The sequence below is a fragment of the Sinohyriopsis cumingii genome, chromosome 19 (assembly GCF_028554795.1).
Source record: "Sinohyriopsis cumingii isolate HCF-2022 chromosome 19, ASM2855479v2, whole genome shotgun sequence".
Taxonomy (NCBI): domain Eukaryota; kingdom Metazoa; phylum Mollusca; class Bivalvia; order Unionida; family Unionidae; genus Sinohyriopsis; species Sinohyriopsis cumingii.
Genome location: NC_142979.1, coordinates 25,614,981 through 25,641,918, shown reverse-complemented (window position 1 = coordinate 25,641,918; position 26,938 = coordinate 25,614,981). Strand labels below are relative to the sequence as shown.

The window sequence follows — 26,938 nt, the reverse complement described above, 5'->3', positions numbered from 1 at the left end:
CCATATATAGCCTATCATGTGCTGAAAATGGCGTTAAACCCCATAAGAACAACAAAATACATTTTATAAACTCGATGATTTAAATGAATACTTATATACGTTTCATCAACTGGTCTAGATAGCAATCACATATTTTGAGAAACTGAGTTGAGATGACATTTACCAGGTTCTGAGGGTGAACGTTGGTAAATTACTTTTTCAATACTTAAATTTTTTTTCATGGTGTAATTTTGAACAATACTCATTGGTACTAAATGATTTGTTACCAAGGAATTTTTTAAAAATACTTTTCTTTATCCCATGTATATGGTGCGCACATGTCCAGCAAGTGCTTTTTCATGCTATTCATGGGAATTACCCTGAACGACGAGCAGTTGGATCATTGCGCGCAAATTGTTTGTTCGCCTGGTTTCCCGTGTGAGTTCGTTTTCTTCGTGGGGCAAACAGGGTCTTAGGGCCAGGCTAATTATATCCACCTACCCACCCAACAAAAGTTAGTCCCATTTAGGTGTATTTTTATTCTGACAATAATGTATGTCACCTGAAACTTGCATCGAACTAATTTTATCTATTAATTTGCATCGCAATTATTATAAAATATAAAGATTATCCTATTTGCTAATAAAGCTTGTTATTTGAGAAATTACAATTTGTTTTGAAAAAGATGGCGATTTAAACAAGTGTAAACTTTCGAATTATATATTTTTTTAAAAATCTGAACATATCTTTGTGCTTAATTAATTTGTGTGTGTGTGTGTGTGTGTTCATATTTATTTAATGATGTAGGTGGCACCGTTATATTAACATAGATTCGCACTATGCTTTTATTTCTTGACCACTAAAACTATTTATTATTTTGTTTGCCCTATCAGTAAGAATAAATGACCTTGACCCATCTTTATGCAGCTCTGTATATGACGTCACCATCTGTTGACATTATATATACGCCATGTTGGTATTCATCCGGATGCATGGACATTTTAATGATTTCTTGTTATATTTATCACTTCATCTATATTCATCAAATTTACCGGCATAAGTATGGACCAGAGATTTTAGAGACGACTGTTTTCTTAATTTTAGGAAAGGTATGTGCAAGTGTTGAATTGATTTGAAATTCAAATGAAGTATTGAAATTTGACTTGTCGGCTTTTTAGATCTGACCGGTGATGAATTGCCGAGTTCATGTCAAAGTACACACTTTCGTTTTCGCTTTGTATTGTTCAGAGCTTTAACTGTGCATCTGTTTTGAAAAACGAGATGCCAGTCATTTTTTGCAGTTCAGGTACGCAAATGTTAATAAATAGTAATTTGGGAACGTAAAACTACTTACTGTAGACATAACGTGGAATTAGCTATCATATATCTCCCTTATCGTTTGTACTGTTTTTCTCACATACATTGTACAGGATAGTTAACGCTTTGAGGCTTGTGTAGCAGGATAACGAAGACAAGTTCACATTACAGCAAGAATGCACTTGGGGTATGTTACTGTATAAACCCAGAGTTTAGGTAGGTGTATCAGTTACTTCCCTTGGCAAGTAAACTTCCTGTACATTATTACATCACTGCAAAATATGGAGCCTGATTAAAAGTTAATATTGTACATAACGGTTATGCAGGCATGTTGTGTAGCTCCCCATACAGTTTAAAATAGATGTGGAGGACAGAAATTGTATTTTAACACAAATCTTCAATAGAATATGATCATCCTTTTGTGCGTGGTGTTTTACACAAAACAATCCTTGACTTGAGATGTGATATTTCCAATGGGATTTTAGAGTAAACCAAAGGCATACAGATACGTTCCCTGTGTAATAGCTTGGCAACTGTTCAGATCCCAGCCTTTAGATATTTAACTGACATTGACCACGTAATCTGGAACCCTGTCCTTGACTAGTTAGCATTGGAGTCATAACATTGATTCTGGATGTGAAATCACAAATGCATATGTGCAGTTATCATTGTGCTCTTGGTCCATTCTTGCCATCATTCTTGCTCAAACTTGGATGGGACACAAAACCAGGAAGTATGAGGATGGTTACAGAAACAGAATTCTAGCTAGAGTAATGCTGCACAGGCTGCGGACAACCAGGGATATTTTGTATGGATGTAGAGTTAATGTTTTGAAGGTCAAGTACCATGTGCACTTTTCTGTGAAAATTGGTACAAATGAAGTGTTTTTTACCACAGCAGATCTCATTTACCGATTGTTTTCTTCCCAATCAGTTTGTTGAAAAAATCAATTTTAAACATCTGTTGATGGTACCAGGTGAAATGTTAACATGATTTTATTTTCATTATTTGAATGAGTGTGAAACACCAAATCTGGTAAGTTATATTTGCTACTATGGATCAATAAATTATTTTAGATGTAGTCAGTTTAATGTTTTATATTTGTTTTTTTCTCATTTTGTAATCATGCCATTATTATTCATGAATAGCCATTTTTTTTCTTAATTGGGCCCATTAAGTAAATAGTAGTGGGTCATTGTCCAATCCACTGGACTTTTCCATAAGTCATCTATGTCCTCTTGTAATCTATGATCATGGACTCGACAAACTAATCCAGATTTCATGTCTTTTGGCACAAGTTTGCTATTGCTACTACTAAACTTCATGGAGGATTACCTTGAATCTTTATAATTTATCACAAGGTTTAGTTGGTCCTAAATGAATATGGTGCAGCTTGGACATCTGATCTTTTCACAGCAGCCATCTTGAAATGTTATCACTTGGATGTCTATTATGACCACCAAACAGCCATACACACAGCAGTGATCTATAAATTCTTGCTTTTTACTACTCCTCCTGAATTGAAAGTTGCATCACCATGTTTTTACCAAAAAGACTGAGTCTTGTTAATCCTGAATGAAAGTGGCAACACACTTAACATCCATCTTGTGGCCATCTTCTTTTAAAAATCTTGATAGTCTATTCAGTGTAAATAGTTTTCAGTAAAAGATTTGTAAAGTTCAGTTTCTAAATTAAAATGGTGCCCTTGTACTATTGTTGATACAGTAGGCATCTTTATAATCTTGTTGCTCGTCCGAAGTGGATAGTACATGTAATAGCATGGTCCTTCTTGCATTATATAGCTACTTCAAGAATACAATCATGTTGGGCATCCTGAAAATATATTTATGGGCTCTGGTCTTTCTGACATGGGGTTTTATGAGAATTGTTGTAGTGATATATATCAGAATTCAAAATGAAAATAGTGTTGATTTGATCACCAGTATAACATGATGGTGGCCATAATGTTATGACTAATTTTCTTGCTTGAAAGAAATTGTGTAAATGATTATGATTAAATATTTTGTTTCTAAGTAATCAGTGATATAAACAATGACATCAACAAGATTACATAGCTTACATTTTTAACCTCATGTGCATATATGTCATTGTTATATTTGTTATTATATATATATATATATATATATATATATATATATATATATATATATATATATATATATATATATGTGTGTGTGTGTGTGTATATATATATATATGTGTGTGTGTGTGTGTGTATATATATATATATATATATATATATATATATATATATATATATATACACACACAGTAATACCTCGAACATTCGCGAGGTTAGGTTCCAGAACCAGTCGCGGATTAGGAGGTGTCACTAAAAATGCTAATAAAAGCTTATTTCTAGGGTTTAAACCCTAAATATGACCCAAATCATGCTCCCAAAGCACTTTAATTTCATTTAAAAGTTAGCTTAATACATTACCCTTAAAAAGACAAATAAATGATTGACTTAAAATAGAGTACAGTATTGCCTAATGGGTATTTGCCACACTAGCACATTTACAGTACGGTAGATGTATGCTGATATTACCCCTATACTAATTCACTGGCTGCCATTTTCTTTTGCACTCACAGTAAGGTAAAACCAAGTAACGAATGGGACTGTAAACTTAATGACTGACGTTTTCTTTGTCATTGTCAGGAAGGTAAACTAGGTAAACTTCATATGACACAGAAGTCATATAACGAAGGTACAATTCAATAAAATAAAGAAAACATGTACATAGAGGGTACCAATGAAAATTTCGCGAATCCAGAAATGCGAATGCACGAGGTATTACTGTATATATATGTAGATGTGTGTGTGTGTGTGTGTGTGTGTATATATATATATATATATATATATATATATATATATGAATGTGTATATATATACATGTATGTAGAGGTGTGTGTGTGTATATATATAGATGTGTGTATATATATATATATATATAGATGTGTGTATATATATATATATATATAGATGTGTGTGTATATATATATATATATATATATATATATATATATATATATATATATATATATAAAGATAGATTAATATTTTGTCACCAATTTTCAAAAAATATCACCATTTTCATAATACAGTACTATTTATCTTGCCACCCCTGGGACCAAGGTAATATTGCCGACATAAGCAGATGTTTAGTTAAGTAAAGGGGGGGGAGAGGGGGCTGAAAATTGAAATTTTAATGTATACAAGTGAAATTTGAGGTGACCTGTCATTGGTGACTAGGATTTCAGAGAAAAAACAAACAAAAAACAAAACAATGGAAATTGATTAAATGAAATTCACTGGTATATTGACAACATACATTTATGTTGTACACTGGGTATTGCGTTTTGGTTGGTAAACACTGCCACTAAAGAGTATTATCTGAATTAAATTTGAGCCAGTACTGTTCTCTTTGAGAGACCCTTGTTGTATAATATAACCTTATGACACATCCTTCATTTTTATAAGGTTACCTCAAAGGGTGAAATACCACTCGGGTGGGTTAGTGGATAGTTCATCTGCCTCTGATGTGGGAGGTAACAGGTTTGAACCTCGACTGAGTCATACCAAAGACTTATAAAAATGGTACTAACAGATGCCTCACTAGGTGCTCGGCATTAAGAGGTTAGTGTTAGGACTGGTCGGCCCGGTGTCAGGGTAATGTCTCTAGGTGGGACATTGTGTGGCACAATGCCTCATTGCTAGACATCACTATAAACTGCCACTACAGACATCGTAGCAGTATGACTGACACATTGAAGCTACATTTTTAAAAAAAAATCCAAATCCAACGGGTGAAATGATTCATTGATCTTATGATCCATTAATATTTTTGCTATTCTGATGCACATTCATATAGGCGGTGAAGCATTTTTACAAAACGATATTTATTTTATGTATATATATATATATTAATCCTTTACCTTATTTAAATTGAGGATTCAAGACTGGTGTTGCAGCCACATGCTCTCCAGTTTTTATATGTAGAGAAAACATTGTCAACACCCTCTTCCCTTCTACAAATTAACACAAGGTGGTTCAGAATTTACCCCCACTCGACCTTGCCAGTTCCATGCTAATTATCTTTTCCCATTCAGCATGAAGAGACATTCCAGATTTATAATGAAGTAGTAGACTATAATTTAATAACCTCTTTTACACAAAATTACTTGGATGATTTGTATCTTGTCTACTTGGGTCAAATTAAATGGCTACACTTCCATTGTTTCAAATATTACATTGAATTCTTCTTGGTGGTGGTTGTTTCATTAAGGGTAAACAATAACCACCAATCATAACTTGCTGTAGCTTATTTCCAACATGACACGGGAAAGGAGTGGTAAGGCAACAGAGAAAGTTGACGTAGAAGTGGTTATGAATGATCTGTAAAGTACGTTTGTGAAGTACAAATTTAGAATGCATCATTATTTAAGTCAGTGGTTAAGCAGGGACTGAAAGTGTGTACCAGGATAAATAAAATTGGTACAGAATCTGTGAGGGGCAGAGTTTAAACCACAAGAGTTCATCACGTTTGCATAAATTAAATATTTTTTAGAAAGGGGTGGGAGTTGTTTTCCTTAATCACTAAATCAAATCGGGGCCTGTACTGTGGCTGCTGTTTTGCATGTGCATAGTTGTGATTAATTTTGTTGCTCATCCTCGCTCCAACATCCAGACATGTGCCAGGTGAGGTTTTCCTTACAGAGAAAATTGCACTATTTCCTCTGTTTGAAGACAATACCATAATGTTCAAGTGAAAACATGAAATTGGTAACAAGATTAAAGCATTAATAAAGTGCAGAACAAAGGACATGGTGACCAGGAGTCTTGCATCTTATTAAATGGGGCAGCCTAAAATGACCTTGTAAATTGAATGTCAGCATGTATAACAAGGCACCATTTACCACAGACATACCTTCTAAACACAGAAAGACATCAAGTTGATAAGATGGATGTGTAGCATGAATTGTATCCATATGCCAGTCTTGTTTCACCCCTATTCACCTCAGTTATAATATAAACCACTTCGACTCTCGCACGGTCCTTCAAAAAGGGGTATACTGTACTACATGTATACATAACAGTATATTTTGTCATGTATTTTTTGGATGGGTACAATGTGATATGTATTGTATGCCTCTTAATTTGTCAGTTTCACTATTTCAGTTGAAGTGACTGATTCCTTGATTGTAAAGATTTGCCCTGTTGACCTGCAAATGATCAAGTATATGTAAGTAAATATTTGTAGCATCATTACTTATTTTTCATTCTGTGAAGTAGATTTTGAACTAGCAGAGGAACATCGATTGAACTAGAGGGTCTGCAATAAAAGGGTTTGTTTACAACACAAATGCGGCATAAATTATTTTGCCTATAACAATCCACTTCATTGCATTTCTTATTATTTTGTAGTACTTTATCCTTCATGATTCTTTTTCCCCCAAAATAGTTTACCAAATACAGTGCTTCAAGAAAAAATCAGGCACAGGTCCAGGGCATGTGACTTTAAAAAATCCCAAGTTATGACTCAAATTCCACTAGCTATGACTATTTTAATGTGCATGAATTGGCCCAAGTTTTATACTATTATTTTGAAATTGGAGTAGTTTCAGTATACAAAGACATAACTAAAGATTGCACAAATTGTCTGAAGTGCATGATATATTTGCCAGATTAATATCATATCTCAAAATGTTCTAAACTGGTCATTTACATTCCACTGCAGCCATTGACTCTGGCACATGCAGGAATTTGGAACTGAAGTTTTGACTAGTTTCTAAAGCAAGTGCATTACTAATTTACTACTATATTACAGATGTTTGTTTTGTCTTACCGGAATACATGACACTTAAGAACCTGAAATGCAAGTTGCATGCAGGTAAAGCTATCAGACTCTTGTGCAGATATAGCTATTAGCTTTCAATAAACTTGCTGTCGTGAGGGAAATACTGTTTATCATGAGATGTTAATAGCAATGGGAACTTTTAACAGCATCAACCTAAACAGCAAAAGCAAAACTAATTGCACATACCACCATCCACTTGTTAGTGGCAGGTGACTTGTTTAAATTTCCAGTAAACGATAGCTGTTGGTGGATATAATCTGTAGAAGTAAATGTTGGAGTTGGGGGATTTGCTAGTTGGATGTACTATAAGAAGGCTGTCAGCCTTCTTTAATCAAGAAATCTGCATTGATGCTTTATCTTTATTTTTAATAATTTGTCAGTGACAGTCTTCACATTTCCATTGCTGGTTTCATAGCCAACATTTTCAAAATGTTCAAGTTTTTGAAAGTCACACATCTTGTGTATTTTCTGCATTCAGATTTGAGATAACATCATTGTAGGTCAGAGTTTACACTATGATATGCCAGTTATCTTGCTTGTTTATTGAAAAATGTTCACAATTTTTACCTTTGGGTATTTAAAAAGTCACATATCAGTACAGCAGTGGTTACATTAGGTGAAATTTCCTGATAATTTTACAATAGGTCTAAAGTTATGTTAATTTAGTTCTTGTGCTGTCTCGTCTGCTTTGGGCCCTTGGTGAGCGTCTTGAAAATCTGGTCACTATTCTTGAAGAACTGATAGTCATATTGAAACAAAGATTTCACCAAAAGACTTGTTAAGGTGTCAACTTTGTCTACAGGTAAATGGTGCCAGTCCTGTATTAAGCATGGCTGTTACGACGGCCGTCTTACAAATCTTATCTTGTTTCCACCTGAATGATGGTCATATTGAAATGAGGTTATCACAGAAAACAAGTTATATTGTTACTCCTCCCCAGCAACTTGGAGGATTGCCATTAAACTCCCAAGGTCCAATTGGTCCTGAATGAAAATGGTCCCACTTGGACATCCAGTATGACCTCTATAGTTGCCGATTTAAATATTAGACATGGTTTCAGCTCTTCTTTAAAAAAAACGGTTTCATCTAGGATATCTGAAACTTTTTTTAGCTCGTAGAGCACCAGTTTCTTAGAGGGATTTGTTTTGAATTGGATTTACTTGTTCAGTAAATAACATTTTTGATGGGTGCATCAAGGCTTTGGAAACTTTGTATGCATTCATTCCTGGGATGAGTGAATTTCAAGACTTGTTCATCTGTCCTCATTCTCGCCACAGTATAGTTCTCCACTATGCTTAAGTTTTCACCTGTTGTAAGTTTTGATACAGAAATGGATCAAAACCATGAAAATATGTTCTAATACATTTCTCCTAATAGAAAATAGATGAGGTTTGTAACTATGGAAGTTGCTGTTACAGACATAGTCGTTGATATTTTGGTGGTATTTGTGTTTGTGGTGAAACCCTTTTGTAATAGAAACATTTTAATTTTCAAGGAGTCATCACACATTTACAAATTAGATGGACAATATAAAATTTGGATGATTTTAGTCTATGTTGCGTTTGCCCTATATCACCGGTATTTTTATGGCTGTGCAGCTTCATTAATGCATTGTCATGATTTAAGTGCATGTAATTACTTTTCACAAGAAAAATATAATTAACATCCATTTGAATGAATTTCAACCATCACAGGTTAGTAATATTTGATCCATTTTGAATAAACCTCACTACTTAAGAGCTACAGATGGGTGCAGATTGCTTATTTGCTGGAGGAATTGGTCATTACTCCAGCTACATTTTGTTCAGTCAGCTTTTGTAGGTGTTGGTGGGAATAGGCAGTCATGTAAGATTCATTCTGAATGCAAGCTGGCAACATTTTTCTTGGAAGAAACAATTGCATACACCTTGAAATATCTACGTGGCATGACAGTGCTTCAGTAGTGTTCTAATTTTGAAAATACTGGTGATCTGGAGCAGCTGTCCATATGAAATATCACAAAATTCAGACGTTCTGTCCCAACTTCATATATTTGTGTGTAGCTCAATGAATGGGGAAACTTCACATGTTGAAGCCCATATTACTGAGAAGTGTCACTAAAATATTGAGGACCAAATGTGTAATTGCATCATAAATGTTACCCATTTCAGTATGAAGTTTACATCGGGTGTATTTAAAAAAATAAAAATTAACATGTCCTAGACTGACAAGTAGGCAAATTAAAAAAAAGTATAATTGACTTGTGCCATATGTTATGCAATGTTGAACTTAGACTCTTTGTAAGGGTAGAAAATGCATTGTCATTTATTCTCATCTGCTGGGAGCAAAATGAGTATATCAGCCTAGCCAATTTTCACCTGGTAAGGATGAATGTACAAGCTTTCCTGAGCTAAGGTTTGTTTTCATGATGCTGGTATGTTTAAGAAAGTAGTAAAGCTGTGTCATTTCACTTTTGTACAAGTATGATACAAATACTATTATGTACATGATAGACTTTGCACTTTGCTCTCAGCAAAAAGTAGTACTTAGCTCTCTTTTGTAAAGAATAGCAAGTTTTATTGATTGTATAGATTACTTACCAGAGAAGGATTTGAGAAATGCAGACAGGTTTTGATATAGTGGCTGTTGGAGCAAGTATGCAATAATTAACACAATAGTAAATATGGTTCATTATAGGCAGCTGTTGGAGTAAGTACATGCATGTTCTCCTAATCATTAAGTCAAGAATTGTGGGTGTGGGCAAATTGTTAAGTAAATGTAGCAAGCACCCTGCTATTCATTAACCCAAGAATTGTGGGTGTGGGCAAATTGTTGAGTAAGTAAATGTAGCAAGCACCCTCCTAATCATTAACCCAAGAATTGTGGGTGTGGGCAAAATGTAGTTAAGTACATGTAGCAAGCACCCTCCTATTCATTAACCCTAGTGCAAGTCTTTAATTATGGTGGCTGTTGGAGTAAGCACTGAGCTGTCTCCAAGTAATTAACTCCAGCGTTTCAGGATGTAATGAGGTTATTTCCTAGTAATTAACTCAAGAGTTGGTGTTTTAGGATGGGGAAACTTTGAGCTCTCTCCTAATCAACCAAAGTGTTTCAGTATTGGCATCTCTTGGAGTTAAAAATGTTCAAATCAGTTGGAGCATATTTTGTATGACTTTCAAAATTAAAATCTTTGGAATCATCATGTATAAAGCAGACTTTTAATGTCCAATGCCTTAAATTGAATCATATGATTGGATGCATATTAATACAAATTTGACTCATTAGAGGTCACATGAGGAGTTTTGTTTGCTTTTCTTTGCAAATTGCACACAAGTGTCAGAGTTAATGTGCATGCTAAACCTAGACACCAGTGTCAGTTGTACTTTGCAAATGTACTGTAACAGAGTATTATAAGCCAGCAGGCATACTAAATAAATTCAAAGACCTTTTAGTTTTAGTGACCGCACTGGTTCTCAGTGGTGGTCTCCTAGTTTCTGCTGCTCATTGTATTTAAATCTTTGATAGCATGAGTATACAGATTATTTGACCTGTCAAATTTAAGTTTGCTCACTGGATAGTACAGACTTTTTTTTGCTTGAGAATTTTGTTCTTTATAGCTAAGACATTTCTGAAGCTTTATGGTACTTGACAGAAGTCATTGTATACATGCACCAACGACATGTACAGTGCAACTTTGTACAGTATAGCCCTGGTTTTTTTTTATTGTTGTTAACAATGGTCTATTGCTAGCTGTTCCTGAAGGTATTATTCATTATGGATGCAGGTGTCTTATAATTTAGCCAGTACTATGGGATCCATGACTACAGTTATGCAGAAATCGTTAAACAGTACCACAACCTGATATGCAGGTTCATTTTGTGGCAGCAAATGTCTTTGCTTTTTGCTAAAAATTGTCCTACAGCAACTGACAGTACCACCTGATATGTTTAGTCAATTTGTGACATCAGATCTGTGTCTATGCTGTTCGTATTTGGATGCCTCGTGCACTCCAGAAGTTATGATGTAAAATAATCTAAGTCACAGAGTTTGCAAATTTTTAATCAATTCTTTGTGCATAATGAGGAAGAAAGTAAATAGCATTTTGTTTGGTTAACTAGTGGAATTCTATTGATTGTGAATCCACATATTGGTATGTGTTTTCAGACTTACGAGTGTGCATGTCTACAGCTGTGTAATTTGTATGGGTTATTTGTCATGTATCAGCGTTTTAGCAGAGCTGAATGAAAATCATTGTCAAGGACAGGTAGAGCCTGGGAAGCAATTTACTGGCATTACAATACTGTTGATCTTGTAATTGCTGGCACCTTACCAGTTTTACTGCACAAGGACATTTTTCAATGAGCAGTGTAAGCTTGAAATGGATTGGTTTTTGTAGGATTGGATGTGTGCATGTTTGTGCCTGTTTTATGAACAGCGACACAGTAGGCTGTTTGTTTCTTGCCCAAGGACACACCATGGCAATTGATTCTGTCTACTCGGGTAGGATTGGAACCAGCCCAGCACTTAGTTGCACATTAGTTGCATCTTGCAGCATTCTGGGAGGGTATATGGGTCTCATTCAACAGCACAGTGGCTGACACAAGCTAAATGTTGATATCAATCAATAGACTGAAGGGGGACAAAATCTACCAAGCTCCTCAGGTTACTCAAATGATCCTTTCTGACACCAGACCATGTGCATCAAAATTGTACTATACAGGAGACTTCTGCAGTATCATAAGTGGGGTCCAGTTTCAGAAAGGATCATTGGAGTAATTTGAGAATCTTTGTGACCTGTTTTTTTTCTTTTCATTTAGACATTTTCCCATAAGCTATAGATTTTTAACATTGAGCTTGTCAGCTACCATGTTTAAAAGCACATCCTTCATATGAAAGAGGGTTTCCAAGAATGGAAATATTAGTGACAGGTGGACATGGGTCAAGTGCATGTGCTGTTGTGCATTGATTGATTTTGTAGATTTGTAAAAAAAAATTAGTTCTTCTGTTGGTTCCTAAATGGATGCATCTGACATGTCTAGGGTCTTTATATAGGTATCATGGTAACAATTATTTTTCCATAGGCCTCTGTGCTAATGTTTGGTGACAGAAATGTGCTTTCTATCCCTACCTCAGCATGCACATCTTGAAGAACCATGTTAGGTTGTCAGTTTGACAAGGACAAAACCAGGTACTCCAATGCATTGCAGAAAACCCTGCTGGAACAAAAGAGACAAGAGTTTAAAAGTTGCAACAGATTCATTTTCAATGTATATCAGATTTTTAAAGAGTTATCTGACCTAGATGTGAATTAACATTTTCTCCCATGTTGCCAGGAGACTACTGGTTAACTTTTAAGCTGGACAGAAACTACAACTCTTACATAATGCATATATCACAGCTAATTTTTTAAATTTCTTGTTAGTGTTCCCTGTACCTTAAGTTCCACCCACCTGGGGTTATATAACTGGTACCTTAAAGGTGAAAACATTTTGTTGGGCCTTGAAAATTATGGCTTATAAAATTTAAAAATTTCACTCAAGCTATATGAAAATTGATCAGTCTCCTACACTGTAATATACGTACAGTAAAATTCATTAAGATTATTTTTCATCAACCCATTCTTCCATTTAATTCATTTTCATCAAATTTGATGTTGGTGCTTTATAAATTGATGTGTCAACTTGGGTATACATGTTAATGAATTAACTAGGTGTGCTTAGGCTTACAGTAGGTGAAATACTGCCTACATGGAGTACTGGGGACACCATTGACAAGTTGTGAATGAATTTACAGGTGTGCTATCTTCAGTCCACAAGAATGATCTGACCTTCAAAGCTTAGAGATCAAGGGGAAGATAAATGGGAAGTTTGTAAAATGACTGCCTTCAAAGCACTGAATTCTTAATATGATGGGACCATGATCATTGCATACATAAGTGAGATTTGCTGTGAATTCAGCATTTCGTGGGGTACAATTACTTTGGATTTGTAAACAACAAAGCATGAATTTAAAGGTCAAATAAACAGTTTTGCTGTAGAACCTATAAGACTTGTGAACAGTAATTATACATAGGATGCTGCAAGATTCCTTGCCATGAATAGTTATTATACCTAGGATGCTGCAAGATTCCTTGCCATGAATAGTTATTATACCTAGGATCCTGCAAGATTCCTTGCCATGAATAGTAATTATACCTAGGATGCTGAAAGATTCCTTGCCATGAATAGTTATTATACCTAGGATGCTGCAAGATTCCTTGCCATGAATAGTTTTTATACCTAGGGTCCTGCAAGATTCCTTGCCATGAATAGTAATTATACCTAGGATGCTGAAAGATTCCTTGCCATGAATAGTTATTATACCTAGGATGCTGCAAGATTCCTTGCCATGAATAGTTATCCCTAGGATGCTGCAAGATTCCTTGCCATGAATAGTAGTTCTGCAGCAGAAGATAGGACTTCTTCCCAGGAACGGTAATTGGACTATGGAACCTATAGCACTCCTTCCTAATTCATGAATGTAGATGCCAATACAAATTTTATTTCCAAACATTATGGAAAATGGTAATTGCAACTCACTTAGATATAATTAGATATAATTGACAAGGCCACTTGTATATGCAGTCATTGGAGTAAAGTTCTGCAGAATGAATTTTATAATGGATTGAAAGAGAATCATATTGAAACTCTCTTCTCTCTCATGCTCACTCCTGGAGAAAACAGAAATGAAATACAACTACTGGGTGATTGTATACATCTCTTAGTACCACACATATACCACACTGACCTACTGAACTCCCTATATTTCATGTCTATCTTGAGTTGTTGCATTTAGCTCCTGACCACTTAGGTTTTGTACATAAGTTAAGACAGTCCTGTTCTTGGATGTTGAATTTGTGTCAGTTTTAAGTCTTTCCATCTGTAGGGGCCCCGAGTGGCCGAGTGGTCTACAGCGCTCACTGTTACGGATCACTGCCATCTCACCTTTGTCTGCGTCAGTTCAAGTCTCGGATTCGGCTAATGTGATTATGTGAGAAAGCTTGCCAATAGCTTCTCGTGAGTCGGTGGTTCTTTCTGGGGTTTTTCCAGGTTCTTCCTCCACCATTAATACTGGCCGCCATGTATAGCCCATCTTGTGCTGAAAAATGGCGTTAAACCTTACAACAACAACAACTTTCCATCTCTACTAAAAAGTGAGCTATTTCCAAAACCCTTGTCTACCAATCTATTTGTCTTTTGTTACACATGTATGTCTGCCCAGCTCTTCTAATTGTATCTGCATTCTAATCCCTCCTATTCCTTTCTTGCCTCATCTATATATCTTGTGTGCTATTTACATGTCTTTGTTGATAATTGACAGGTTTTTAAGGTGGAAAGTAAAATTTAATGAAAGTTCTAAATCATAAAATAAATGATTTCCATTAAACATCATGTATTTTACTGTATATTTTTGCTTTTAAGGGAGCTATCTTGTATGTTGGGGTTGCTTTACATTAAGTATGGTACACATCAATATATTACACCAGGCAAAAATGTTTCTGGTCAACTGACTGTTTCTCATTGCCAACTTTAACACTTTTTCTCCATGGTAAAAGAAGAAAATCCCAAAATTGATTTTGTGCATTTGAGTCAGTTTTATCGAGTACTTTGAAGAGCCTAGTACAATACTTTAATTTGTAAATATACTGTTTTTTTTTTCTTTCTTTTAAAAAGCCTACTTTTCATACCCTAGTTTTAAAACTAATGCAGTAGGAAACATTTTTTTGCCTTAAATACATGGCTAGAAACATCAGAAAATCACGTTTTGAATTGATTTTCATGATGCTGTACAATTTCAAAATCGTAATATGCCAGTCCTATAGTATGTACAGTGAAACTGGTCTATATGTGACAGTAAGTTTCTCCTCGTTGTTCTTAGAGAAATTTAAAGGGATCTATATGAGCTCATTCCTTAGTGAGGTGTCCTTTATAATGAGGTTTCCTTTATATGAGCCATCCTTGAAGCCAGGTTTTACAGTAAAAATTGGGGCAAGTAACAGAATTTCATTTTCCCAATTGCCAGGCAAAATTCATATCCAATTTTATCATGATACTGGTCTCTTCAGTGCATGGTTACAAGATTTAAATGGTCGTTGCATAAAAAATGTCCTGATGTGTCCTTTATGTAAAGTAAATAGTTCTGGGGAGGTGATAAAAAATGTGGCCAAGATGAAGGATTTTTGTAATTCGTAGAATTGGAGTAGTTTTATAGGAAGTGGGTTTTCAGAGTGCTCCAATAGGTACTTCATTATCCTTGATAATGGAACCAGGAAGTTATTCATGCACATTTTGTAATTTAGGATTGGCCATTCAGTTCTTAGAATGCCAGTGATAATACAACTGAATCTACTTGTGACATATTTATATACTTACATATTTTTACAAACTACAGTACATACAGTAAATGGCTTTTTTAGCAGTTGATAATACAGTTGAGGCAGTTCTATCCAGTTAAACTATTGTGTATATTTCACAAGTGTTTTTTAACTAGTTTGGGATGTATTAATAACTATTGGGTTACAAATTTTGTATAAAATGTAGGTGTTTTTTTACATGCACTTTTTTCCCCCCAGATTGCACAATGAAGACCCAAGTGTCCAAGGATCACAAAATTCTATAGTTGGTTTGTTGTGAATATAATGAAACCTGAAACAATATCAGTATTAACACATTAACCCCTAGCGACGAGTTAACGTGGCAGGAGTTAGTAGCCTGAGGTCTGTAGCGTCATGGTCATGCATGATACACTAAAGTGAGTGGTATTATAGAAAGGTAGACAGATGTAGCTCTACAATGATACCAAATAATTTGGAATATCTAGTTGCACTACAAAATACAGATAAAAAATACCTCATCTTTTTTTACCAGATTTTTTTCTACCCAAAATTCGCCCGTGGTCAGAATCTGATTTTGTGTCTGGATTTTACACTTTTTGGTCTCAGATCTAAGGCAAACCGGTATGAACTGCAAACAGACAGATGAACGTTTGCAAAAAGTAGGATAAGATGGGTATTTGGTATAAAGAGTGGTCTCGATACAAAAATAATGGCTCCGTTTAGCAAAAAAATAAAAAATTCCAATTTTTACCCTTCTGCTCATGTGTGAGCCAAATAGCCAATGAAAAACAATGTTTCTAACAACTAGGCAGTATGTTATTGAAAGATAACCTGGGATTTGGTGTTTTTGGATCTATTCAGAAATAGCTTTCAAAATGTTTCCTACTCGATTTTCAGGCGAAAATGACAAAATCCTCCAGGGGTTAATGTGTTAAGAAAACAAATCGAATCATGCAAATGCTCAACTTTGGAATCAACCACCATAATAAAGCATTTACTAATTTAAAAATAAAAATTGATCATTGACATTTTTGTTAAAATTATACCAGCTACACTTGTTGAACTTGTACAATATTGGGTAAGCAGTTTTCTGTATTTGGTTATGCATGTTACATGCAGTTCTGATTATGACATTGTGTATTGTGATTTTCAAAGTTATTACTATTTTACAGATGAAGGATAAACTTTTAAGCTGTATTTTTACCCACAGACAGTTTATCACGTGTAGTTAGTTGAAATATCTTGGTACATCAGTGGGTCTGTTTATAGATATTCTCATGGAAACAGAAATTTTAAAAAGTGAAATCCCCTTATGAAATTTCTGAAAAAAAATCACTGCATAAAATATTTGTAAGGAATGAAAATTGTGAGGGTATGAAATATTAAGAGTTAAACAGAAAGTTGCCCCTTTTATTATTGGACTTGACCACCCCTTTCTCAGTATTAATTCTGATAGAAAATCACAAATCAATTTTGGTACAGTAAAACCTAATTTGTATGATCTCCACCATGAGCAACACCTGTCATATTGTGACCAAAATTGCATTGTTTTTGGTTATATCGCTAATTGACATAGTATAAGTCTATATAATAGGATATTGGAGAACATACAAAGCAGCTGGCTTAGTTGGGTATTGAAACTTTGATTGTAAAATTAACCATCTCTTCATGGACCTGTTGAGACCACATGTCTTGAGAAACTGCTTCTGTTGGCAGATCCAGTGGTCTTTCTAAATACCTCAGATTACGTCCAACACAACAATACCCATGTCACAACAGAATCCACCTGACTGAACCATCCAGTGCAAAATCACCCCAAACATAAACAAGTTCATTATTTTTCATGATTTTAATACTTGTTAACATTTATAGCTCCAATGCAATATACAGGCATGCACCAGAAATAAAATACACGCAATGGATAAAAATAATTTCAGTTGTGGTCTTAAGTAACAGAAAAATGCAAAAGATATTTACTGTATATAATAAAATAACTTAATGCTAAGACCAACAAATGAAATGCCACTTTATTGGTTATTATAATTCAGACAATACTAACATGATCAGATCATGTTTAAAAACCTTTTTGTTATGACTGACAGTATAGCAAATTAACACTTGTGCTGTTCATACCAGCTTATAAGTAGTCCAGCTGCAAACTGCAGACACAGATCAAGTTGCATAATGTGGCAGCAGATCTGGGTCAGTGGAGTTGTGAGAATCAATACAACATGCAGTTGGACTCCAATGATGAGCAAGTACATGTATATACAGTATTTGCTTTAGCAATATGCAGTTGCAGTGTTTGCTACATGTATACCAACACTTATCACATGACTTGAGATTAAATAAGTACCATATATACTCTCTTATAAGTTGTCTAACTGCAAACAGTGGTCTGCTGTTACATGTGCTGACAAAACTGGGTCTGTGCAGTTCATTAAAATTAATGAATAGAACATAGACCCTGATCTGCATGCACATTATGCTATGGCAAATCAGGATGTTTGTTCCTTGCGGTTTGCCACAACTTGTAAGACGTACCAATACTATTTAGGGTATTGTCTTGATACAGTACTAGATTCATTGGACATGAAAACCGCAGCATTTGACTAATTCACCTGTTGATGTGACATACTTGTGTTACATCAAGTTCATGTAGGTTGACACACCAGAGTTGAGTCTGAATATTGGCAATTTCTTTCATTCTTCATTGAAGTCATTTTATAGGGCATTTCCTAGTAAGATATGATAGATGTAAAAACAAAAATGGTTCTCATTGGTCTTGACTCTAAGGAAGATAACAAAGTAATGATAAAAGCAAAATTTAACCAATACAAAGGGTCCATGAACATGTTAACCTTGTACATTGGCCACAATATTTTAAGACTTGAGCATCATATTTTACAGAATTCATGCAGTAATGAAGCTGTAACAAATTAAGTCCGTGATGTGCATGATTGCCCCTTTGTCATCTCGGTAGTCATAAATAAGTTGAGCTTTTGGTTTTGTTTGCTTGTATTTTCCAAACCCCCTTATGGAATTTTTTTCATATTATGTTGAATCGTTGTGAAACGAGACAAATTCTGTGCCCCTGTGTGGCCAACTGGTCTAAGATGCTTGCGTTCACCAGTCACTGCCATCTTACCTCTGTCCGTGTGGGTTTGAGTCTTGGGCTCGGCCAGTGTGGGTATGGAGAAAGATTAGTCGCTTCCCATGGGTTGGTGGTTCTTTGCAGGGTTTATCCAGGTTCTTCTAGCACCAGTTATACTGGCCACTATGTATGTCATCTGATGAAAAATGGCATTAAACCCACAACAAAAAATTTGGCATTAAACTCAAACAAAAATTTGGCTATGTTTATGCACCTCTTTTGACCTTTGGGTCATGATAGCATTTTTTTATAGCAATGCTTTGATTGTGAGTTTGATATGCAGGACAGGGCCTGCATGTTTTTAAATCCTATCATATGATAAAGACCCTTATATCATGTGACATCACAAATCAATTCATACATAGTGTGGGATTATGAAACTCTGTCAGTATATTATACAAATATTAAATGAGTAGGTTGTTCAGGCAGTCTGCCAAAATTGGGTAATTCATTATGGTGAATGTACATGCAAGCTTGACAAATATTTAGAATAGTATGGTATTTAAATTACAACTATATTTAGAATACCTTACAAATGCCCTTGACCTCGTTGCAGTACTAATGCTTCCAGTCCAGTCTGCACACAAGAGACCCTTGCCCAAAATATACCTGTAAATTGCTTGCTCAGTTAAATAGAAATTCAGTGATCTGTTAAAATTAATTTAGGAAATTTTGTTGTTACAACATTTAATAACAGAAGTTGAGTGATCTGTTAAAAAATTGGGAAAATTTGAGTTCAGCTTTCAGATATAAAGGAATATACAGCAAGTTCTACTTTAAGATGAATCAGTTTAGTTTGTGTGATTTCTTTCAAGGAACATTTTTGCCTGATTGTATGACACTAATGAGTACTGAAGTGTTCAAGGGAGAACCAAGGTAAATTCCTGCTTTACAATAATCTAGAAGTTTTCAAGGTGGGACTATGTAATTCATTTAGCAAGAAGCCTGGACTATGGTGCTTTTTTAACTCCTGCACCGAGAGCAAACACTGGTGGTGGTGGTGAAGGAAGAGGGACTGTTAACAGTAGGGCAACAGATTTTGAAACAGATTTGTCAATTGTCTTGCCAAATGTATTGGTACTTTGAACCACACTATGTATCTCATTGTCACTCTGCACATAAGATTACATTCTGTCATACTGTCTTGGCTCTATCACATATACAGCAAATTGTATTTTTTGTTTTTTCTACTTACACTTTTCAGCTAATAGCATAAATCCTAAGCTGCTAGCAGTGGTATATTTTCTACACGAGGTTAATACTGTATTTTATTCTTGGAATTTTAGTGAGAGCTTAAAGCTTTAAAAAACACGAATAAAATCCAATTCACATGTGTAGTTTTGTGTTCAAATAACACTATAGGTCAAACTGTAACTGCTCTACACAAAATTACTATGAAGTCCATGTGTATATCCAAAAAACCATACAGGAGTGAAATTGAGATCGGGGAGGGAGGGGAGTCTTATGCATGCCAAAACCCATACAATTTCGAAATTGTTGATGCTCTGGGATGGATTTTCTCACATTTTGAATGGAGTGCCTGATGATGTTTCATGACAACTATTTTCTGAATTTTCAGCAAAGAAGTAACTTCCATGAAGCAAATTCTAAATGAAAATGCAGTAGTAGACATGCGAAATTTGACATAATTCACCAAATCACCATGCTGACGTCACAAGATCAAATTTTTATCTAAAAAACCAGGCAGGGTTTGGGTCCCTGTCCATCCCTAGCATTGTGGAATATAAATGACACCATTAGGTTGGACCACTTGATGTTCCATGTCCATGCACACTGTCAATCATTTGTATTGTATGGTATGTCTTTTGCTTAAAATGTTTTTAAGTATTGATATATATTGATTGCAGTATTGTTTTGTTTGTGGTTGCAGTACTAAAAAAGAACATTTAAAAAAGTTTCTACAATTCATGCAATTTGGATTTTACTACTTGACTGGTATACTTCCATCTTCAGTGACAAGAGATATTTGTCACTTGCAACACCTCAGCTTTCAGTCTTCAGATACTATATATATATATTAGGTTTATATTCAGCAGAATGTGGCCTTTAGTGTGCTGAAATGTTGTTAAAAGATAATTTATACATTATTTTTGTATATAGAAAGATGTTGGAACAATGGGCTGGACATTTTGGTTTGAGCAATGATCATTTCCTGCCAGTGGAATTGCCTACACAACATTAATTCTTTGACTCCAATAAATGTTGCAGCAGTTTGAAATTAAATCTGATTAAAAAGATTAAGATGATATTGACTGAGAAATCTAGCTGTTCACTAGCCACTCTCATCTTGTCTGGTTGTCTCAATCAGGTCATCTCAGTCATGGTGTCCACATGCTATGAACTACTGCCTCAATTATAAAATCGAAATTTCCTGTATCCAATGTTTATACGCTAGTTTTAATGTAGGTTAGACTCTTACCCCAAAATTGGGTTTTAAATTTATTTCTGAGTTAAAGTAATATCTTCAAATTATTACACATTTAGTTTCCATGGTGATCATTGTTTTAGATGTTTGGTGCTTGTACCTCCTGTAAAACAAGTTTTCTAAATGTTTCTTTTTAGGTGATTCTGTTGGACTAGATTGTGATTCCTTCCTGAAGTCAAGAACAGCTAGCTTAACAGATATCTGGATTTATAATTTTCAGAAGTTATCTAACAGCAATCATTGTGGAAGATACCTTCCACTGTGGACTCCTGGAAGTTTGATTCAGAGATACATTGTATAAATTCTTGGACAGTTTGATATATCTTCAGTCATCTTGTGGAAGTTCTGGTATACACACATATCGCATAGACGTTGTCATCTGTAAAGGAAACTGTCCTCTCTGCACAAAAGATCTGGTATCCAGTAAAAATACCTCGGGCGCTGCAATTTTTTAATGTCCATAATTATTTGGATTGACAGCTTGCCTTAAAACGTTTTGTGGACTGGCAATTGGGGAAAATCAAGTAATAAAGCCTTCAGAATATTTTTGCTTAAGGAAACGAGCTACTTTTTTGGATTGAAATTGTTACAGAAGTTCCAAGTTGTTGATCCTTTTGCAGACAGCTATAGAATTTCACACAAGATGCATGAGAACATGGTAGGTACTGGTAATATTTAAACAACTTGTGCATATTCATCATCATAAATGATACATTTAAATTACCAGTACACCCATTTAGGGTGTGTTTTAAGCTGTTTATTCCATTAACCTTTCATATCAATAAAAACTTGCTTAACTTAAGTTTCTTAAGACACTCATATACTGTTACATAAGGATTTATTCATGATTTTAGTAAAGATGAAGTAAATAAATTTAGTCCACAAACGTTTTATTTTAAAACCTGTAATTAGCTAATCTTTATCAAATTTACCTTGATCATTATTGTATTCAGAAAGTTTATTTACAGCTATTTATGGCTATGTAGTTGATGAACACAATTCTTTTACACGTGTAGATTTTTTAATTAGATATGAAGCTGTTGACTATAAATGTATAAACATATATGTAGCCAAAATTCATAGATCTATAGCTTTCCATACTTAAAAGCAAAGAATGATTGGAGTTTTCCTTTGTGGATGAATTTCAGGCAAAAACTGGTTTATACTGACATGAAGAAAGTCTTAGAATCATCATTTTCAATACCCTTTTTTATTATTGAAATGCTCTTGGCTGGTTGAGTGGGTGATTGTTTTTCCTATTCTGAATTTTTTAGAAAATTCTAGCAAACATTTATACTTCTAAGCTTGTAATTGTACCAGCTGTTAAAAGCCTGATTATTTTAAACATTAATGATATATCCATACTTTCATATATTTTCAGGCATACACAGATCAGGAACCTACGAGCTTGGAACATATTCGGAAATCTGAGCTTTTTCCTAAGAAACAACTAGTCACAGATGACGAGACATTACATGTCCCATTCCCACTCCTCAGTGGGGAATTTCCTGAATATTTGGGACGTACGTCAGATGGTGTCATTGTTCTGTCCAACTTCCGCTTGCTGATACGTTTCAAGAAATCCTTCATTAATATACCTTTGGGTCTCATCGAGTATTTGGAGACACGTGATGTATGCCATATACACATCTACTGCAAGGATGCCACAGTCATCAAGTAAATGCAAATTTTGAAACGTAATAGACTTGTTTTGGGGTTGGGATTGAGGCAGGTTTTGAAACGTGCATTGTCTGGTAGCAAATTTGCTTTTTTAGCTCTACTAGTAATAGACCAGAAGAGTTTATGGGTATGGTCTTTTGTCTGTTGTACATCATCCATCTTGTCTATCAGCACAAGTAACTGCTACTTCTAAACTACTTGCAGGATTGCCATGAAACTTTACATGCACATTCCTGTGAACTAGCTGATCTTAAATGAAAATGGTGCCACAGAGCCATCTTGAAAATCTAGTCTTAGCTCCCCCTGAATGGATGATCATATCCACACGAGATTTTTACTAAGATTTCTTGTGATGTCTAGCTGGTCTTCGATGAAAATGGTGCGTACTTGAAGATATTGGACACCATGGCAGCATCTTAAAAATCGTGTTACTCCTTCTGAGAGAAAGTTGTATTGATATCAAAAGACTTGCAAGATTCTTGTTTGGTTGATCCTAGATGAAAATGACCATCTGGTGCCCAATATGGCCACCACTACTGCCATCTTGAATCATGTTATTGCTGCTTCTCCTAAATGAATGATCATATCAAGTGTTTTCGCAGAAATTCTTATAACATCTAATTGATCATAAATGAAAATTGTGCTGATTTGACATTGTTAATAATACAATCTTATTGTTACTTCTCCTAGGTAGCTGTCATATTAACATTTTGCTTTTACCAGATGACTATTACCTGGTCCTAAATGGAAATTGTGCGCATCTAATGTCAAATATGGCCACCGTGACCAAAATGGGAAGGCATATTAACACTGGGCTTTCACCATAAGACTACTTTTAATGTCTTGTTGGTATTAATATGGTGATGGATCTGATGTCCAGTATGGTGACCATGGTGGCCATCTTGTTATCCTTTCTCCTTCAGAATGGAAAGTCATTTGGACATGGGGTTTTCAGCAGATGTATATTTTGTGACATTTAGCCATTTCCAAATTGAAAATGGTTATTGACCCTCAGTAAAATTCTTTTCTTCTCCAAAATGGTTGGTTATGTGAACATCGGGTTTTCACCAAGAGACTTGTGTCTAGTGGTCTTAAATGAAATTGGAGATGCTTGGACATTCAGTATGGCCATTCGGGGATGATCAGTAAGTACAACATGGGGTTATCACTAAAAGACTTGTAGTGTCTTGCAGTGTCTGGTGGTAAATGAAAGTTATACTAATCTGATGTCCAGTATTGCTGTGTTGAAAATTGTTATTGCTACATCTCTAGAATGGATGGTCAGAATCATGTGTTTTCCACCAAAAACTTATAATATTTGGCTTGTTCTTAATGATCTTGCATCTAATATGGCTCCACAGTAGCTAATGTGAAAATCCAGTTTTTGATAAATATTGGAGATTTGTTTTAGATCTCGGCAATTAAAAAGTGGTCTTCACTTCCAGTTTTCAGCATTTAGCTGATCTGTTGAAGGACATGCCAGTTAACCTGGCAGTCCTGTTCAATTAACAAAACTCGTTCATTTGTCTGGCTTGCTTTGTTGTCATATGAGAAAACAGTTCATTTAAGGTGTATACTTGTCAGAATCAATCATTGTCAGAGAAAAGAGAATACTTTCTTTCGAGTAAACAATTCAGACACTAAAGAATTTGGCTAGACTTTCATAAACAACGTAAATCAGTTCTATAAAGAAACCATTTTAAAAACTGCACAACTTGTGTTAGCAGTGTTAGAAAGAAGTTTTACTGTTGATGATAAAGTTGAAGTTGTAAAAATGTACATGTGTGTATGGAAAATATGGATCAATAACAGTATTGAGAGGTCTACTGTCATTATTCATTGAACTTGGTGTTGGATAGATGTTGGATTGACTTGTTACTAAGTAATTCAGGGTGACTATACTTGGTCCTTTCATATACCTTCCTACCAATTAATATCCCAGCCTTAGTGAATGCAATTAGTCCCTGAATTTGTAACTTTTCCATGAAAAATGGTGAATATTTTGAAGATGTGAATATGAGCAAATTACTTTGGTCCTGTACAATTTATAAGACTGATTGGCAACTTGTTGCTTTGTTCGACTTGCTCATGACAGGAGAACGTGAACACAGATATTCTGGCATTCTGTTGTGGATTGCCATGAAACTATTAATGTTATGATCTGATGATGCAGATGCTAACAAATCACTTTGCTCTAGCAATTTTTGTTTTTGTGTAATTGAATGCAGTGTTACAATCTTATGAACACAACTTGTCTCAGAATTTTTTATTGATCACTGTGAAACTTGGGAAGTGGTGTCTTAGATGCACATATCAACAAATCACTATGCTCGTGTAATATTAGAGTTATTGCCCTTTTTGACTTAATTCTTGAGTGTATGACGGAATCTTGTGGGAGCAACCAGTGTCATTTTTCTTTGGATTGCCACAGGGTCTAATCTTATTTCGAAGCTCACATGTTGACAAATTTGCTGTCCTCCCACAAGTTAATATCCTTAGTGTCTTTCAGCTGAATGCATTGTAAGAAGACTTGTTAATGCAGATTTTGTTTTAGATAGATCACTGTGAAACTTGATACATGTTATTGAGGATCTGCCAACCATTGATTTGACCACAAGTTTTTCTGAAATGGCACTTAAATTATAGACTTGCAGAATCAAATATATTGCCATCATTGCAGTCAAATAGAATATTGGCTTGTCCAGGTTTTGTCTGGTCCATGCTTTCATATGATTTTGTAGAGTTGATCAGGGAAGTAGACTTGACTATATAAGAGTACCTTGGATGCTTAAGTCTGCCCATGTTTGAAGTAAACACTGCATTGTGAAGCTTTTGCTTTTACATCATAGCAAGAAATGCCATCCAACAATGAAAACACATTGGAGTGAGAATCAACCTCTTAGTGCATGGGTGCACAACATTTTTCAGCCAAGGGCCAGATTGCATGTTCTAAGACCACTCGAGGGCTGCATAGACTAATTTCTTTAATTACTGTTCACGGGCCAGATTTCTGTGTTTTAATTTGCTCTGAGGGTCAGACAGAATGCATTCATGGGCCGGATTCAGCCTGCAGGCCACGGGTTGTGCACCCCTGTCTTAGTGTTTAACAGCCAGCGCATGAATATTAAAACCAATATTCATTTTCTTGGCCATGGTTGGGGGCACACAAAAAGGAAAGGCAATAGTTACATTTATTGGACATGGTCATGTTGACTTGAAGTTTGGTTATGGTTGGAGATGATTGCTGCTGCCACATGAATTTAAAAAAAAACACAAATTATGTTTGAGAGATTGATAAAGAAGCTGTTGACCTCTAAGGTGCTTTTAATGAAGAATTAAAGGTAGAGCGTGATCATCTTGTTTGCAATTTTTATGCACTTGGCTGATTAGTCTGCATGATCTTTTCAGAAAGTCATGAATGTGCCATAGAGTAGATGCTGTTAATAGTTGTAACAGACTGGTGGCAATTTAACAAAAAAATCTTGATTATGAAGTGATTGTTTAGGAGTGTTAATGGACTTGATGGCACCTTTCCAGGGTTCACACAATATTGAAAAGTGCTTGAATTTTGTTGCTTGAATTTGAATTCTGCTTCTAAATTGTTGGAAAATGCTCAGTTGTGCTTACATTTGGAAATGATCCCATTTAATTGAAAAACATTTAACTGACATAAATATAATATAATAAAAATTAAAATCCATTTAATTTTTTTTTTTTAATTTTAATTCTTTGTAGAGTCACTTCCATATTCAGTAAGACTTCATGTTGGCTATCTTGTGTGCTTCAGTGTGCCAATATTAGTTTAGGATTGTAACTACCTCGTGTACTAAGCCTTGTTTGGGATTGTAACTACCTCGTGTACTAAGCCTTGTTTGGGATTGTAACTACCTCATGTACTATGGCTTGTTTGGGATTGTAACTACCTCATGTACTATGCCTTGTTTGGGATTGTAACTACCTCGTGTACTAAGCCTTGTTTGGGATTGTAACTACCTCATGTACTATGGCTTGTTTGGGATTGTAACTACCTCATGTACTAAGCCTTGTTTGGGATTGTAACTACCTCATGTACTATGCCTTGTTTGGGATTGTAACTACCTCGTGTACTAAGCCTTGTTTGGGATTGTAAC

At 35.0% G+C, this 26,938-nt stretch overlaps 1 protein-coding gene across 1 annotated transcript in view; it reads left to right on the top strand.

The window, feature by feature from the left end:
• Positions 1-951: 951 nt before the first annotated feature.
• The window catches only part of LOC149775312 (phosphatidylinositol-3,5-bisphosphate 3-phosphatase MTMR3-like), an 85,135-nt gene continuing 59,148 nt past the window's right edge, over positions 952-26,938 (top strand). Inside the window, exons 1-4 of the mRNA XM_089943813.1 lie at positions 952-1,088; positions 6,497-6,560; positions 21,266-21,786; positions 22,510-22,805. Coding sequence (XP_089799939.1) covers positions 21,772-21,786; positions 22,510-22,805 — 311 coding nt within the window. The 5' untranslated portion in view covers positions 952-1,088; positions 6,497-6,560; positions 21,266-21,771. The remainder of the gene's footprint in view (positions 1,089-6,496; positions 6,561-21,265; positions 21,787-22,509; positions 22,806-26,938) is intronic.